Consider the following 18723-nt stretch of genomic DNA (forward strand, 5'->3'; position numbering starts at 1 on the left):
GATTTTTTTGTAAATAGCAGATCTACAAGCTCACAATGGGTTGCGAAGCGTTGTGAGCTTGTAGATCAGCAATTTTCAAATATATAATATCCCATGTCTAGGTAAAGTGCTCTTGGCATAGTTATTTTTCTTTTGGGCTTGTTTTCATAGACCTGGCTGCTTATTTCTCTCACAATATCTGGCAACACTGGCTGTCCTCGCAAACGTTCATCTAGTTACATATTATGTCCAAGGATTCGTTAGTGATGTCATATCACTGGGACATATAAGTATCTTCATGCAGTTTCACTTCCGTGTCGCATAGTATTGACATCACTGTCACATCCTTGGTATTATGATCCTAGCCTTTCGTGACGGTGTTTGTTTACCAGCGCTGCTACTCCACGCTGTATTTTTTTTTTCAAGCTTGCGCTTATGAAACACTACACAGGATTATTATTTCATGTCAACATTCAAGTACAACTTTCAGAAGATAACTCAGGTAAAGTAATGCCTCACTCTGCAAGGGCCGCTGGCCGCAGCTAATGGGAGTGGCCGAGTGGCGAAAGAAGGTTGAACAAAGTGTTACGGACACCCCATTGGGGCTGTCTTTTGAGATGGTCTGACTGAGACACGCCGAGACATGTAGTGCGGAAAGGAATGAGACCAATCTCTCATGATGCAAATAACGTCACGAATATTGCGAAGATTACTAGATATCTAAAAACACAGATTATTCACAAAAAAAACCCAGGATCTTGTTTCTTGACTCCTAAACTTCATTAAAAGACCGAAAACTTCTTCCAGGGGTGAAATGGCCCTTTAAGTACAATTTTGAGGTGCTTTTACTTTACTTTCCATTTCTTTCTCGTGTCTTTAGTTTTTCCCTCTCGTGGGCCTCTGATGCAGGACCACACCTAGATAAGATAACATTGCCCATCGCACTTTTGAACTAGATACCATATTCTCGACTCTCAATTCCTATACCGATCAACTCCAAAGCAAAGCAGCACTCCGTCTCGTCTACGACTAGAGCTGCGCTACAATGTTCAGAATGTGCTGAACTAAATGCCAACTTTTGCCAACAGACTGCCCGTCTGTTGTAGTCTGAAGTAGTCTTCACTTTGCCTTACCCCACAAGGCAAAGTGATGATTTTAATTTACCTTTTTGTCGTACTTCAAAACAAACATCTCATCACATTTAGAGGCCCTCAGTTGTGGAGCTCGCTAGATGCATCTCTCAAGTCTTCACTATCCTTCCCAATATTTAAGAAACATTTAAAACAATATCTAATTTCTTCCTTACTATAGTCCATTGATTTAGTTATCTTTATAAATGTGTTTATTCTTTTTTTGTTTTGTTTGTCTTTTTCTTCTATTGAGCAGTTTTTGTGTTTTTATTTCTTTATTTGCACTACTGCTCCCCTTGGAAACTTTTTTTGTATTGTTCTTATTGAACTTTTAATCCAGTTGTTTTAATGAACTCTCCCATGAAGGAAAGGATTCCAAATAAGCCACCTGGCTTCTTCCTTTCCTTGCACAGCAACTTGTCTTTCAATATGTATTGTTTCTATATTTGTTATAACAATGTGCTAATAAAATAAATAAATAAAAAAATAAAAAGTCTGAAGTAGTCTGAAGTAATCTGTTTGGTGGAGAGTCACCTTAATGAAACTTAGAGAACGGATATGTCATTTTATTTGTACATAGTAGGTCTACGTTTAATATTTTGAGTAAACCACAATCAATCTGAGACAGATCACGCCATCACTGTGAGTCACTCTCCGAGTCTGCAGATGGATGCTATTGGGAGAATCAAAACTTTACAATGTAACAGAAGATAAATTATTAAGTCCCTCTGGAAGATAAAATGCAAATGCTATAATCATAACACCAAAATGTGATAAATTCTGAAAGTATGTGATAAAACTACTTACAAAAAAAAACAACATAAGATCACATAGGGTACAAACCCTGCCTCCAACAATGTTCTTTTCTGAGATATGATCAATAATTTTGACCTTGGTCTTGATTGTGACTTTGACATTGGATCTTTTGGACCCCAAAATTAATAATGTCTTGAAAATCTGTGCATCCTTCCTCAAGTTATTTTGCTCACAGACAAACAGATACACAGACAGAATGGAGCAATTACAATACCCTGCCATGCATTGCTACAGGCAGTCTTCTGAAGCTACTATAGCATCCATCCAATATCCTAAAATCCATCTGACATCCCTTGAAGGGCATATTAGCGCTGCTGGTGAGAAAGATAAATACAGATCAAATTTGAAAGTGTAATTCTATTTTAAATGTCTAACTACAAGCTAAATATTATGAATAATTGTGGATAATTAATCATTATAATGGCACACAAAATGCTGAACTGCTGTGAATGATTCCTTTGAGGGGGCTACTAGTACACACACAAATCTTGCACGGTCTGAATGTTGGCAGGCATGTGCATGTAAAACTAAAGTATGTTTTGTTCTTCAGTCAAAAACATTGACTGGGAGAACTTTTATTTTTCAAATGAATGCCGTTTCACACTGCAACATCAAGTAGCATACTATAAATCTTTCGAAGGCAATAATTTACTCCCCATTCTATTGAGGCTTTTATTAATTTATAATGTAATGATAGCCTTGGATCAAGACTATCATAGATGTATTTTATTGATTTTGACATTTGACATGAAAGCTCAAGTCAGACTCAAACAAATACATATATCCTAGGCTAATGTAATGATAAAACATTTGATAATGTCATATAAGGAAGGATTGGCCTCAACTTTTTGAGATACTTAAAACCACTTGAGGCCTATTGAAGAAATAGCCAAAACAATTAATTGATTTGCTATTTTGGAATATATTGGAAAATGTTTGCCTATAATGACGTGCCCAAAATAGGGACGCCAGACTTTAAGTGGTTAAGTGGTAAGATTTATACGGCCATCATGTAGGGCTGTTCTCATGACCTAATGGCACTGCTTTGAACATTTCATAATTCACTTTTGTAGTCCTACAATCAGCCTGGGGTAATGTTAAGTTGCGGGCTAGTTTTTTAATATCTCAATGTCAAGCAGAACACAGTTTCTATGGCTGTTTGTTGGACAGCTTTTGGAAAACTGTCAGATCTGTTTTGGCAGTGATTACACAGCAGGTGATAGAAATGAACTTTGGACTTCCATGTTGATACGTTGATTTGTGTGTTGAGGGGGGGGGGGGGGGGTTACAAAATGGTGTTTTACATAAACCCCACCCAACGACTGCACCGTTTATAAATAATATGCTCAGTTTCCCAGCGAGGAAGAAAATCTGGTCTTTCCTGATTAAATTCTCTTTTGGAAAGGCCGGATCTCCTTGGACCAGTATAGCACACAGAGGCTGTCTGGGAAAGTCATGCTTCAAATAGATGTAGAGAAGGTTGGAGAGCTCACATGATTTAAGGAAACAGTGCCCCCTGCTGGGAAAGCTCTTGTTCTGTATGGACATTGTGAGAAAGCAGGCATAACATTTCTGCTTGCTGTGTAAGAAGCTTTTGCATTTTAATTCAGAGATTTACACTATAATATACATTAAAGCAAATACATAAGTGATTATGCGAATGCCTGGCTATTGTGCTTTGAAGGCGGTACAAATAACATGAAGCGGAAAACTGTAAATACACCTTGGCCAATAGGCATGGCAATCCTTTTTAACAGTGGTTCTCAACCAGTGGTCCTTGAGGGGGTTCCCGGTGGTCCCCAGCTAAATGGAGTTGGTAACCAAATGGACTCTAATAGATCTTAAACTGGTTTCATTTTACGCTCTCAAAAGTTGTTATTTTGATCGTTTGCCTGTCGTCTCTCCTATGGTACCACATCAATACAGCATGGAATTGTGGAAAAATCGTAGCCAACGAAATTTGATATCTTGGGTTTGCGAGGCTAAAGGTCATCAAATGGTGGTCTGTGACTCAAATGCCTAATAAATAATGGGCCTTGATATGAAAGGGTTGAAAACCACTGCTTTATAAGACAACCAGACCTACCAATTATTTAGAACAGAACCACAAAAGACAAGTTCCTCTTTATTTTGTTCTTTATTACACATTAAATAGGAGTGGTGAGATTCATGGCAAAAAATAGACTCCTTTGAGATCAGATCACCACTCTACACTGCCCACAGATATCTCAATGGGTGTGCTGTAAAGTGGTCATTCATTCACTCCTCTAAACCTGGACCCAGTCACATACACAGAGAGGAGCGAAACTCCATTAAAGCAACATTCATTAAGACACACCAACGAAATGAAGCACAATTTACAAAATATGCACCTTTCAGTATCACAACTATACAAAGGTTGTTAAAATACGATCCAGGTATAAATGATACATTTCAGAAATCAGCCGTTGGCACGCAATAAAGGAATAAGAACATTTCAAACAATTCGGTAAAACTACTTTTGAAACGGTTTTGTTAACAAGTGGGTTCCATAATTAAGATTGCATTAACAGTTATCTACTTCATGAAATAAAGAATAATGATCCATTGGGTCGAAATTCATTAAGCCTGAAAACAAAATGAATTATATTTTGGGCATTCTGTCTTTCAGTGCAGTCGTGACAAAGCCAGCCAAGCCAGAACCATTCAAGCTGCTGATGGACCAACGAGGAACAGTAGAGAACAATCATTGGGAGCAGATGGTGAAGGAGAAGCAGAAACGGTAGGCAGAAAAAGCCTTGTTCAAAGCACAGCCCAACAAGGTTGTCTTTTTGCCATCTAAATGTAGCACCAAATGCAAACATAAAAGGCATAACGCAGAACCCTTGGTGGAACAAGCTTGAAATAAAAGGTTGGAAAAAGTGAAATACGAGTTGACCCGGAGGGAAAAAAAACTAAGCGTTTTCTTTCAAAATGTTCTGACAATTTTCTCTAAAAACCAATTTTATGGCAATTACTGCCTCATTTACCGACATCAGTTCCAGTTACACCACTCTGATACACAAGCTTTGTGAGAGAAAAAAAAAAAGTATTTAACCGGAAAGTCATTTCTATTGAAAGGCAGCCCAGCAAATAATTTCAACACTTCAGCAAATGGAATCCGAACTCCGACGTTCTCAAAAAGCTCTACAAAAGGAGAAATCTGAAAGTCCATTTGAACAATACATTTAGAATATCCTCAGTGACACCATACTATGGGATACATCCCAGGAGTTAGAAAAGGCAAGATAATAGCTGAAAATAAATTTGATTCGATAGAAAGGATTTCACTTAAAATGTTACACTATTATCTAGACAGTATTATCTAGACAGTACTAAGCCAAACGGTCCTTTTGGCAGAAATAAGCCGCAGAGCAGGAATATGTGCATTTATGTCTAGTTGTTGGAAGACAAATAATCTGGATTTTTCAAATTATTGAACCTTTAGCCAAATAGTCAATCAGATGACAAATGGGCCAGAACTTATTCTATAGGAGCTCAATCATTCTGATCGTTTTGTGATGACCACCACAAAATACTGCCATAAGGCGAAAATAACCTGTATACAATTTGGAAAATAATCCACATAACAAAAAAAAAGCCTTTTATCAAGGGATGAATCTGAGCAACATTAAGTGACTCTGACCAACTCAATATTTGGCTGCTGGTCTCATATTAACGTCATTTAATAAAGAAATATAACAGGGATTTGGTGCTCTGATAGGCATCTTAAGTTTTGTTGCCCTGCATCATCAACGACCCTGCAATTTGTGATATATGTCTAAAAACCACTGCTTTTTGTCCTCAGGCATGGGGAATATTAATTACCTCAAAAACATGAAAAACGTAACACTATATAATGTCTGCTTGGGTCAGAGATCCCCACTCCGATAACTGTCGTACAGTATTTGCAAGACTTTGTAATTCCATGGTCATCAAGGACACAATGCATGCAAAATAAGTCTCTTATGGTGGCAAGAAAGAACCACCCACACAATACGAAAGCATTGACAAAATGTAAATTATAATAATATCCAAGTCAGGTGTTAAAACATTGTGGAAGCGAAGGAATTCACATGCATACTTTAAACAACTAAGTCATACCTAAGAGAGATGGGGGGCATTACACAGTGGCTGGGATATTTGGACTTCATCCATCTACGTGTTTGGTCCGTTCTCCTCATCTTACTTTGAGTCTAATTGAATGGGATGAAACAGTCTTTGGCATCCCATACTTGAAAGGGTATTGTAAAACATTTGCATGTCATGGCCTTCCAGCAAAGGAATACAAAAAAAAAATGCAAGTTGTAACTAAATATAGTTAGTCTAAAAAAGGTGTTGTGACAACAATTCAGCGGTTATATAAAACCCTCCAATTCAACAGAGCAATCCTACCAATTGAAAACAAAAATCAATAAAATTTAACCACTTGAACCCTACCATCCCTATTCTGGGGCAGAAAATGCATCGACAAGTTTGTAGATCTATTTTCAGCAAAGATATTTAGTGTACAGGGAAAACAGAAGAGGGCCTAATATAGAGCCCTTGGGAATCCAGTCAAAAAAAGTATAGGGTTTAAGTGGTTAAAGATAAAAGTAAGCTCAAACAGGCTGCTGGACCAACACATGTGGGCAACTGGCACTAATAGGAAATAAAGCTTATTGGTTTCCGAGTAGAATATAACAGAAAAGGCAGAAGAGAAAGAAAACAGGTCAGGTTCATTTTAGTATTCACTAAGATGGGTATTGAGAAAGAGGCTAATAATTTAGTGTAATGTACAAAATGTATTAACTGTTCAATGTGTTTTCTTTTTTTTAGTCTGTCTTGAAAAAAGGGGGTTGATTATTCACATAAGTGTACACTTTGTCTTGGACTTCTTTTTCTTCTTCTTTCCTTCCTTGCTCATCTTCTCCTTATGTTTCCGGATTTCTCGCACTAATGTGTAAAAGGCATCATCAACTCCCTGAAAAGGAAGAAAGAAAAACATTGTGTTATTATAGTACTTTAAAATAGACATCAAATACATGTGGAAGAAAATCTAAAATCAAATAAAATGGCAAATGTATTATTTTTCCCATTAAATTTGACTTGAAATGCAGTTTATAAAATTGGTAATACCACTAATTTCCATCTTGAGACCAGATTACAGATCTATCACTAACTGAACTAATCAACTAATTATAGGCACAAGAAATCTGTGGCCAGTTAGAGACTTTTAGAGTTTATTTTTTTATAATTTATTCTTAATTTGTTATATCCACATTATCCAGGTCAGATTCATGGGTTTTACCCTAATCATTGAAAGCCATCCTGGAACCAGTGATATCTGTCACATCACAGAATAGAGATCACGTCAATTCTCACAATTCCGTCTTTAAATATTCACAAAAACAGATCCAAATGTCCTCGGGAATAATACAAAGCTGAAATTCAGTGGTATTCCCTTTTATAGGATTAGAAAGATGTTTGTTTTTCGTTTTTATGTTGCCATACTCAAACAGATTTGACATTATATCAGGGAGAGCACAGCAAAGAGTTACGAAGATTTTGTATACGAAAGAAAAACTCACATTATTTTCCCAACACGCACACATACACAAACCTTTTGCACAATGACCCATTATCTCTTCCAGTCTCTTATCACACCACCTTGGGAATGTTTCAGTGCTTGATTTGGGCCCAGATTACCATTTAAGTCTCCATTAATCACAAATCGACTCGACACAGTTCACAGTTCTCCATCCACATTGATTTCAGCCGATTAAGGAATTGATCAACCATGATGTACAGTTACACAAAAAAACACATCACAAGAGAAATCAAGAGGCACACCAATGTCCACTTAGAACCGCACCACAGCTACCCCAGCAGAAACCAAAAGGGTTAACTTGGGAGAGCTCACAAAGCACCAGTCCCCCCCCTCTCTCCGCGTGCCGTCTTCCCTGCACGCCCCCCACCAGAGCCCCCCACCAACACACAGACCTGGCCGAGGCGCGGCTGCATACACTTACCCCTTTCACATCACAACACACTTTTTAAGCTTGACGCAGCGCGGAGTCTTTTCTTCCTTGCTGAGCTTATTGAGCCGGTACAGCCTGATCTCCCGTACCAGAGTGTAAAAGGCATCCTCCACTCTCTGTAGTGTGAGAGACAACTTCCCTCAATGTTAGGGAATACAGGGCGACACACAGGTCCATGTGTAACAGATTACGGATGCACCCGTGAATTAGGAGATTGTACAGGGATCGTGTAGATCTCGTGTAGCACCAAAGTGATTAGCAGGCCAACAATCTGAGGGGATATGCGCTTTAGGATTGACTTAACCACATGAACCCTAGCTTCCCTATTCTTGGGAGAACATTTGACAAAAATAGCCAATGTACAAACTCACAATGCAGCATGAAACATTGTGAGCCATGTAGATTGGATATTTTCGCTTAAGAGATTTGGTGTAAAGGGAAAAAAAGAAAAAAAGAGGGCCAAAAATAGACCCATGGGGGACCCTGGTACAGAGGCTATATAGGGTTAAAGTGGTTAACTCTATATAGGCGAATCTAAATGAGGGGTTGCATGTAATGACATAAGCTTTTTAACAGCTATAGCCGAGTTGTCTTTGATAAAAGCAAAACACTGACATCTGATACACAAACTGACTGGCTGTGAAAGATAGTGATCGGTGCAATAGTAGTAGTAGCAACCTTGTGGACAGTAAATCACAGGTACACCCAGATGGAGAGATTGGATTGCAGAGAGAACTAATTAGAGAAGAATCATTGGATCATCAAGTGCCCAGCACCATAGGGAGCTGTGATTACCCCCCAATTGCCCCGAAGAGATCAGGAAAAGGTTTGCATACACATTAGTGCCATCCATCCAGCCACACAAGGCCATGCTTACAGCACACACAAGTGGATGTCACCCTGCAGCATGGTACCTCCTCCAGCACCAGGTCACAACAACAGTAGACATTAGCCAGAATCATTTACCCCTTCAAGTAATTATAGACATTTTCCAGCCATGCAGATTTCATGACACATATCCACTGATGGTTGATTCCTTGCGATATAGGATCCATTAGAGAAGGCCCTGATGATGAAATATTTTTCACATATCCACAACATGCACTAATTCCATTAGCACCCATGAAAAGCATGAATCAATTAACCAAAGCGTCTTTAAGGATGCACAACACATTGCCGGAGACATTTCCAAGCCCTGTTATTCAACATAAAGATCAAACCCCCACAAGAGTCAAATGACCTTAGCATTTCATGTGACTCAAGCACTAAGATTAGCGAACCAGTGCACGTACACCTGAAAACAGCTGCTATGAGCTTATCTCGCAGAATAATTCTAATTGATTATGCAGTGACAAAAGGTTGTAGAACTGCTGGATTGTTAATGGTGTGACACCCCAGAGTCAACCAATGGGAAGCTTCTGTGAGAAGTTGTGTGCCAAACTGACTACTTCAAAAGAAAAGAAATACCCGATTTATATGTGTGGTTGCGCACCAAAAATAGCTGATCTACATGATCAGCTAGATCTGCCATTTTCGGTGTGTGACACCATCGCGTAGTATAAATGCCCCTCAAGTATCCGAGTGTTCAGGTGTGGTTCATCGCTGCCTGGACTCTCACCTGTCTGGTTTTGGCTGAGGTCTCGATGAAGGGGATGCCGTAGCTACGTGCTAAGTCCTGAGCCTGCTTGGTGTCCACTGTCCGAGACGGAAGGTCACACTTGTTCCCCACCAGCACCATTGGGACATCCTCCGAGTCCTTTACTCGCTTGATCTGTTCTCTGGACAGGGACAGGAATGTCAGCAATAAGAACCCATGTTTAGAGCCCAAACAATGGCAGATTTTGTATTCTCGATTTTGCAAAGTCCTAGCCCACCATTTACAAATGCTTCAACTGATATTTGTAAAAAGAAAAAAGTGCTTAAAAATCTTATAATTATTAATTTGACAAACTATTTGATTGATTACATTGTAATAATTGTATATTTGAGAACATTGAATAGTCAACATATACACACACACACACACACACACACCCACACAGTAGAACATACTACTGAACGTACACAGCATGTTGAATCATGTGTCAGTTTAATTGATTCAAAATAACACGGCAGGTCAAGCCGAAACAGGCGATCCAGTTGGTAATGATGGTAGATAGTTTACACAACAGGACTCAACCTGTTTGGGTCCAGAGCCAGGACAATGCTGTTTGGGTCCAGAGCCAAACTAAAGAAATCCCAGGGGCTCACGGTAGTTGTTGGTAACTCGACAATTAAAGATAAGGAAGAAGTAACCTATTTGGGATGCATACTGAATAACTCTTTATCTGGAGAGAGCCTGGCACTGAAAGTTATCATGAAGGTAAACCAGAGGATAACATTTCTTGCTAGAATATCGCCCTTCATAGACAGAAATGCGCTAATAATACTGGCAGGGGCATTGGTACGATGTGGCTCAAAGTTGAGGAAAGTGTTATTCAAATAAAAATGTGTATGTTTCACAGGATCATAAATAATGCTGCATCTAAATACCTACATGAATATTTTGCCAAGGTCAGCCCAGTACATAAGGTACTCAACCAGAGGAAGCTCCACTAATTTTGTGCCTCGCCTATCAGCAGCTGTATGGACCAAAGTTCATTCCTGTACACTGCAACAGATGCATGGAACGAGCTACCCACCACAACCATTAAGACCACTAGCAACATGGCTAGTTTTAAGTCCTCCCTTAAGAGATGGCTCACTACCAGCGCAACCTGAAGGTACATTTTTTTATTAGGGTTCTGGCCAATTCTGACAGTTCTAATAAATATATAAATTAAATATATAAAATATAAATAAATTAAAACATCAATATATTAAAAGAACATTTAACTTTACTAATACAATGAACAAGCAAATATAAAATACACAAACTGAGCCATTTTCAAAAGTTAAAAAAAATTGCCATTCTATAACCTATGCGACATAGTGTGAGCTTGTACTGTAGATCTGCAGATTGTGCAAACCGATATTGCTCAATGCATTTGTAAACATGGTTATGCCTTATTTCATATAACTATTAGGGAATATTAAATTTGGGTGAACTATACATTTTAATTAAAGCCCCGATTTAATTTAATTCATAATGCCACATGAGTTCAGTCAAAGTTACATGTCAACACAATGGACACTTGTCATTTATTGAACAACTCCCTCATGAATTCCAAGTGACAACTTATTTCAACATTTCATATTAATTGATGCACCAAGACAAGAACATGAACAAAATAAACGGAAACATGTCTTTATGGACCCCCCCCCCCTACACTGTTAGCATGCATCACCTACACTACAGTATAGCCATTATAAGGACCTTACAACTGGACCTTGCAGAGGCATTTATGGGGCCAGTGGTCTGGTAAACACTCTCCCGACCCTAGCCATTGGCTCACCTATAGTGGTGAATGTCCTCAAAGGACTTGGTGTTGTTGATGGCGAAGACACAGAGAAAGCCCTCCCCTGTCCTCATATACTGGTCCCTCATAGCGCTGTACTCCTCCTGACCTGCAGTGTCCAGGATGTCTAGGAGACACGTCTCCCCGTCAATCACCACCTGCTTTCTGTAAGAGTCCTGGAAGAGGGAGAGGTTGAGCATTCATCAGGACTCAAGTAGCCACTTACAGTTCAATAATAAAGTGACAATTGTGGGTCTAAGGGGGTGATCCCACCAAGATGCATCGCTACAGGTTCAGAAAAACCTTGGCAAAACAGGGGCTGTGCACAGAAAGTGCTTTTGAGCTGCCAGCGCTAGCGCTCTTGGCTATTAAGGCACTGATGAGCAGTGCGACCCCGTGCTTAAAAGTTGATAATTTTCACTTTCATGCGCCTCTACCATTACAAAAACATGATGTGCAGCACAAGACAAGCACACACCAGGCACACAATAGCACAGGAAAACAATAATTTTATTGGTGATGCATCTTGGTGTGATCACCCCCATACATTTAGAACTCATTAAATTAAGTATTAAATGCAGTACGTCATGTTGAAAGAATTTGAGCTATAAGGCAAAGCTGCAGAAAGCATTCTCTCAGACTCAGCATAAAACATCAACTTTGCTGTTGTGGTAGGACACTCCATCTTCCCGAGTTTATAGCACTCAGAAAATATAATGGGGTCGTAATTTCTAATGTGTCAGATCATCCAAGCACTTAATCTCAGATATCCATCATCTGTTTAACTGAAGGTGCATCATTACTCTGTTGGAATGGATTAACTGGGAACGCTATATACACTTCATTGACCAGAGTCCCACAGGGGTCTATACTAGGCCGCCTCCTTTTTTCGCCCTCTACACCAAATCTGCCGAAAATAGTTGATCTACAAGCTCACAATGCGTTGCGTCTTGCAGATCTGCCATTTTCACCCCAGAATAGGGACGCTTAGGGCTCATGTGGTTAAACAGGCTATTTTAAATATTATCAGGCGTTCAAATAAAGCACACTAGAGCAGTAGAGCACCAACTTGCAACTGTAAATAAATAATTGATTACAATTATTATCCAAATGCTGTAATGGAACTAATGATTTGCACGGGTCTAACTGGACCCCTGAGGAAGACAGGGAGGCATGCACTGAAAATGATCAAAAACCTGTTTGGTGTCTTTTCAGCACTTAAACAAGAAAAACCTGCTATAACACGATAAAGTTTCTACTCCCCCCAGACATAAATACACATAGAGAAAGTCTCTCTGACACACACATATATTGCACTTACCTCTATGGTGGGGTCATATTCATCAACAAAATGATTCTGGATGAGCTGGATCGTAAGTGCGCTCTTGCCCACGCCACCAGCTCCCACCACCACCAGCTTATATTCTGTCATGATTCACCTATGGGACAGGAAAGAAACAAATACAAGAACAGAATTAAAAACCATTTGGAAGTACAGTACATGAGGCATTTCTAAGGACATGAGCAAGGTGAACCCCTGGTGGGTAGTGTCAAGGAATGACATTAGGGAGGCAAACCAAAACTTAATGCACACAACTCATCTGTATACTGTACACGAGAATTAAGCAAGTCCCAATTGTTTATTTACATGTCAAATTACATCCGTTTCCATGTCATAAGAAACGGAAGGAGTTTTGTTTTAATTCAGTTTTCTGAAAATGATGACGGATAAACACAAAAAAGTTGCCATGTTAAATCCTGGAAAGTGGACTGAGCAGAACCTGTTTTAAAAGCATTTTAAAATACCTTTGAGCTGACTGATGATGGATTGACAACTGCATTTTTTGCATTATAAAAAGTGTCAAAAAGTGTTAAAAGAAATTATCAGGCAGCAGCAGCACATTCAATAGCTTGTTCAGCCACCAACAACTAAACAATGACAACTAATCGCAGGCAGAAATCTATGACATTTCATTAACGTTCCAAAATTGACAAGGAACTGGAGGCTTCTTCTCTGTGCCAGCAGTGTAATGATCAATAGAGTTTTAGCCACCCTTTTCAGTACATATGGCATTCTAAGTACTCTACAACACAGCCCTGGGGTCAGGGAGGAGCACATTGTCTGGTCTAGAGTAGACAACAAAAAGACACCATGCTTTAACAGGCACAATCTGTATAACAAAACATATTCGTGTATAGAAGTAGTTACTGTAAAGAGGAAGAAAAAAAACTATTTAGCTTTTTAACTCCTTTAAATCAGTGGTTCTCAACATGTGGACCAGGACCCCCAGGGGGGTCCCCACATGATTTTAAGGGGGTCCCCAGATGACAGTGAAGTGACAATTTAAGGACTTTTAAGATCTTTTTAATACCTAAGAAAAAAGGCCATTACTCAAAAGTAATCAACAAACTATACTATAAAAACTGGTCAAATTGTCTAATAATATAAGAAAGAGGAAAACATTGTGAAAATATCAGATCTACAAACTCACAACGCCTCACGAGCTTGTAGATCTGCCATTTTCACGATATTTATCTGTGGAACCAAGTCAAACAAAAATGTAATGCCTCAACTCCTACATTCCAAGTGCTTATCAAGGTGGGAGGTCCCCAGTTCAAATATGATTATTTAGGGGGGTCACGACTCACGACCTGAAAAGGTTGAGATTGAGAACCACTGCTCTCAATGATCAGTTGAACTTGTATGTGACATTGCACACTCAACAGGATCATGCATTATACTGCAGCAGTAAAGGTTTAACATGCCTTGTGCGACTATTAAGCAAAAAATAAATATAATGTTATCGTAAATGGCCTTATCTTTACCTGAATAGATAAGAGTTAGTGCCAGTGTCACACGTCTTTACCATAACAGCACGGACCTTATATCACAGGCCACATATTCGATACAAATATTGCCACACGTTTCCATCCACATCCAATTGCATTGCAAAAGTAGGCATCGATTGACTGGCCGTGACACCTGTACAGCGAGCTCTCATGCACAGTCAACAGTGTTGCCATGTGCGCTTATTATAAGCGACTTTGGACTGTTTTTTCTGTAAAGTTGATTGTAAATATTGGTGGTTGCGGTTTTTGGGGGCTTTTTTCTGTTGTTTAAACCAGTGTTTCACATCATTTTCATATCAAGGACCCACAAATTAATATGGATTTGTCCACAGACCCCCCCCTCCCCCCCACCCGAAAATATGTTATGCCAGGGACCCCCCATACAAGATGAGTTGTTAAAATGTTACCAAATTATTCCACATTTTCTTCAAGATTTGTGAGCTTGTAGATCGGTTATTTTCAAATAGCCAATGGATATGTTTAAAAGGGCTCGCTTCTTTTGGGCTTGTTTTCATAGGCCTGGTTGCTTGTTTCTCTCGCAAAACCTGGCAACACTGACAGTCGATAACGTAAAAAGAGGGACTCTGCGTCCATCACTGATGATGAATGATGTGTCTAGTCACTGAAATCAACAGGCTAAATCATTAGATCCAGCTATGGTGATTATAAATATGTGAGCTGTAAGCAACCACTACCATTTTAATAGCTACCACAGTGCAGTTTATAATCGGATTCTATTTTGATTAGGCCTTTCAACTTTTCACTGAGCCCAAGGAATTACATGTTATGGTCAAGTCTTGCAGTTGTAAATTGCCTTTAGGTCAGGGGTCTTCAACAGGGGGTCCGGGACCCCTGGGGGATCCTCAGCTACTAGAAGTCCTCCAAATCTTCATGTGACATAGGATTTTTTTTTTTTTACATTAACCACTTGAATCCTAGCATCCCTATTCTGAGGGGAACTTTAGCCAAAACTAGCAGATCTACAAGCTCAAAACACCTCCTGTGAGCTTGTAGATCGGCTATTTTCGGCAAAGACTGAGGTTTGGTGTAGGGGGGGAAAAGAGCAAACCAAGTACAGAGTGAAAGGTCAAGTTTACTATTAAGTATTGAGGGTTTAAGTGGTTAAATGTCTGAAAATACACATTAACATGAATACAACATGACAGTGCAGTCAAACAAGTCTATGAAATCTGTGAAAACATTTAATCTGCAAGACAAGTGTATACAATATGTAGTGAGGGTCCCTGCTTCATCTCTCTCTCAGCTAAGGGGTCCTTGGCCTGAAAAACGTTGATGAAGACCCCTGCTTTAAGTCCAATGACCATGGCAAAAAAAAGGGATGCCTATAATGGCTTTGCTGGACACAACTTAACCTGGCTTCCCTTTGGCTTGACGATAAGTGTACCTAAATGCAATAGACTTCCCAACAGAAGAGGGTTGTGACTTGTGTGAGCATTGTTAGCCTAGCCTTCCAAGGAGATCCATTCCACACACAGCCTCCAAGAAGCTAAAACACCCCTTAATAGGAGTCATTATCTCAATCGTTCACTTTAATGCAAACATGGCTGCTACTAGTGCGTGAAAAAAACAAACGTTTTAAAGCACAATCGCTGCTTTAAAGAACCACCCAGATTGTTTAAGCCGCCATAAAACAGGCTAACTGCAAAAGGTCTGCATTGCAGGGCCAGACAGTAGGTTAACAATTGGGGCGTAGTTTATATTAAACAACGAGACTTTCGCCGGCGAATATCTCTCAAGTGATCCGAGTGAGAAGACCCAAAGTGGGCTAATTAACACATTTAGATCTACTAGATCGATAGATGTCATTCCCCCCAAAATATGGATACAAATGTAACGATCCGATCCATTTGTTTTACCTTTTAGCGTGTGGAGTTCCGTGTCCGAAAGTAGCGACCCTAAAGAAGTCAAGCTGATGATAATCCTCCCTTTTCACTCGATCTCTGCATTTCCTATTTCACACCGAAACGCCTCACCATTTAAGTTGTTTATAAGTTTGTTTCAAAAGCAAAAATAGGAACAACAACGCGAAACTGTACAAATTAATCGCTAGAACTTTCCATTTGATCCGGCGTTCTGGCCTAGCTGCTCGGGTCGGCCTCTACGCGAATAATATGGGCGGATACCGGGTGGCAGCGTAGCACACACAGCCCGCTTTATACTCCGCCCGTACGACGGTGTCGCTGGCAAAAAAGAGCAGATCTACAAGCTATAGAACCAGTGTTGCCAGGTCCGCTTATTATAAGCGACTTTGGGCTTATTTTTCGCTTGTAAATATTGGGCTTGCTCCTAAAGTGCAGTTACGGTAATTATTTTGGGCTTGTTGTGTAATGTTGTTTAAAAAACAGTGGTTCTTCTTAACATTTTCATGTCAAGGACCCTCAAATTAATATGTAGCCTATGTGTCTGCAGACCCCCATCTGAAAATATGTTATACCAAGGACCTTATACAAGATTTGTGTTGTTAAAACGTTTTTGTTTTTGTTTTTAAATCCAAATTTCACATTTTCTTCAAAATTCAAATAGCCGATGTATGCAGGTTTAAAGGTCTCATGTGGCCTAAAAGTCGCTTCTTTGGGGCTTGTTTTCATAGACCTGGTTGCTTGTTTCTCTCGCAAAATCTGGCAACTCTGCTAACGACGCGATGCAATGCAATGCGTTGTTAGTTTATAGATCTGTTCTTTTGGGGCCAGGCAGCCACACCGCTGTGCGAGTATAAAAACCAAGCTACCCAGAAAGCATAGCTGGGGATTTCAGCCGGCTATCACTTCTTGACAAAATGTTGTAATATAATCATATTTGTATTTGATCCACCTCGATGTGGTGATCCACTTTATTGTATTTTCTTCTTATTATTTAATAACAATGATTTAATTTAATTAATCTTATTTTGTAAGGTTCCGTTTGGGTCGAAAATATTAGTCTGTCACATTATCTGTCGTACACAGTGTAGTGTACGTGTTGTTTGGCTATTTAGTTGAATACATTTCCAACATTTACATACATCTGGAAGTCTGTTATGATTATTAAATGATAATCTATCTATGCCCGTTGCCGGTATTGTTGTAAGTACGCTATGTAGGTCACATGATGTCAATTTCAGGACACATCTCTTCTCCCTCTGGCTGCTGCTGCAAAGTCACACAACGCATAGGGGGCGACTCCACTATATATAGGCTCTAAATATAACTGGAATGTGCCGTGGAGACGTCATTCCCAAGCAAGGAAATGATTTGGCAACAGTTTTCCTAGGCTTTCACTAGCGTAGTGCTGCGCCTTTAATGTGCAGTAGCGAGGCTGTGCTGACAAACACAAAGCTTTTCACTGGAAGGAAGACAAGGGTAACAGAGATACCAATACCACAGATAAACCAATCTGCTGTGGTACCAATACCACAGATAAAACCAATCCTCTAGTCTAGACCCACCCAAAATAGTGGGTCGGGGACACATTTTTATGGGTCACGAGTAAATAAATATCCCTTTTTTGTTTTGTTTCCTACACATAGTTTATTATTAGTATTTCAAAACATTAAAAAATTAATTCAAGAAAAAACAAACAAAAAAGTTTTTTTCCCAAAAAAAAAAAAAAGGTCCCAGCTCATTAAATAAAAATGAAAAAATTAAATCAAAGAAATTCCACAAATTATAAAACAAATGTTTTAAGAAGTAGTGAAAATAGCCGATCTACAAGCTCCAACTGAGGTTGTAGATCTGCTATTTTCACTTTGGGTCCCGGGAGACATTTTCTCATTTGGTTCTCGAGCTAAAAAGTTTGGAAACCACTCCTAGTTATTTAAATCTGCCTTATTGGATGTGTACTTACATTGCACTTTATACGTAACATAAGCGTTACTTTCAGTCACTTTTGGGGAAAGTAACGCTTATGTTATTTATAATTTAGTGAGTGAACTGTTATATTTTGACTTTATTTCCCATTATTACCTCTCATCATAATGCACTCGCGCACGCATCGGTTTTTCCTTTCGCCAGCTTGCAGTTGCTTTGCGCATGAGAAGAGAACGGCTGCAAAAAGCTGGCCATAATTGACAGTTCTGCTGCACTGCTTGCTACTTCTAATTATGGCCACAAGTAACACAATGTTGTTCTTAATATTGTTTTCTTACATTTGTGTATTCGATCCTGTGCTGTTTGTAAAGTAGGCCTAATCTATATGCAATGGTTGAAAAAGTACTCAAATGCTTTACTTAAGTAAAAGTATCAATACTGCAATGTAGATATACTCTGTTATGATACCTCTTATTCAAAATGTACTTGAGTAAAACTACAAAAGTATCGGCATCAAAATATACCTAAAGTAGGCTACCAACATGCATTGTGCAGTCCATTTCACAAATTCAAAATGTTTTACAAATATTTTGAAAATAGCCGATCTACAAGCTCACAATGCATCACGATGCAAGGTATTGTGAGCTTGTAGATCTGCTATTTTCAA

The 18723-nt window shown here is 39.2% G+C and overlaps 1 protein-coding gene across 2 annotated transcripts; it reads right to left on the reverse strand.

Moving 5' to 3' along the window:
* Positions 1-4043: 4043 nt before the first annotated feature.
* Positions 4044-16396, reverse strand: kras (v-Ki-ras2 Kirsten rat sarcoma viral oncogene homolog). Of its 2 annotated transcripts, XM_080438555.1 has the most exons (6): positions 16128-16396; positions 12722-12839; positions 11398-11576; positions 9582-9741; positions 7955-8079; positions 4044-6906 (listed from the first exon to the last, which is right to left on the reverse strand). In XM_080438555.1, the coding sequence occupies exons 2-5, from the start codon at positions 12830-12832 to the stop codon at positions 7960-7962; spliced, it is 570 nt and encodes a 189-aa protein (XP_080294681.1). In that variant the 5' UTR covers positions 12833-12839; positions 16128-16396; the 3' UTR covers positions 4044-6906; positions 7955-7959. The 2 variants fall into 2 exon arrangements, with proteins under 2 accessions (XP_080294681.1, XP_080294682.1); XM_080438556.1 differs by lacking the exon at positions 7955-8079 and having other exon boundaries at positions 16128-16392.
* Positions 16397-18723: the final 2327 nt, after the last annotated feature.

Source organism: Gymnoscopelus braueri, assembly GCF_963280865.1.
Source record: "Gymnoscopelus braueri genome assembly, chromosome: 9".
Lineage (NCBI taxonomy): Eukaryota > Metazoa > Chordata > Actinopteri > Myctophiformes > Myctophidae > Gymnoscopelus > Gymnoscopelus braueri.

What these genes read in the sequence shown, in the direction of transcription:
- kras (XM_080438555.1), bottom strand. Translation starts at nt 12,832, where the DNA reads ATGACAGAATATAAGCTGGTGGTGGTGGGAGCTGGTGGCGTGGGCAAG. An exon ending in AATATGACCCCACCATAGAG is followed by an intron (nt 11,577 to 12,721) that starts GTAAGTGCAATA and finishes TCCCTCTTCCAG; the next exon opens with GACTCTTACAGAAAGCAGGT. An exon ending in GAGGACATTCACCACTATAG is followed by an intron (nt 9,742 to 11,397) that starts GTGAGCCAATGG and finishes GTCCCTGTCCAG; the next exon opens with AGAACAGATCAAGCGAGTAA.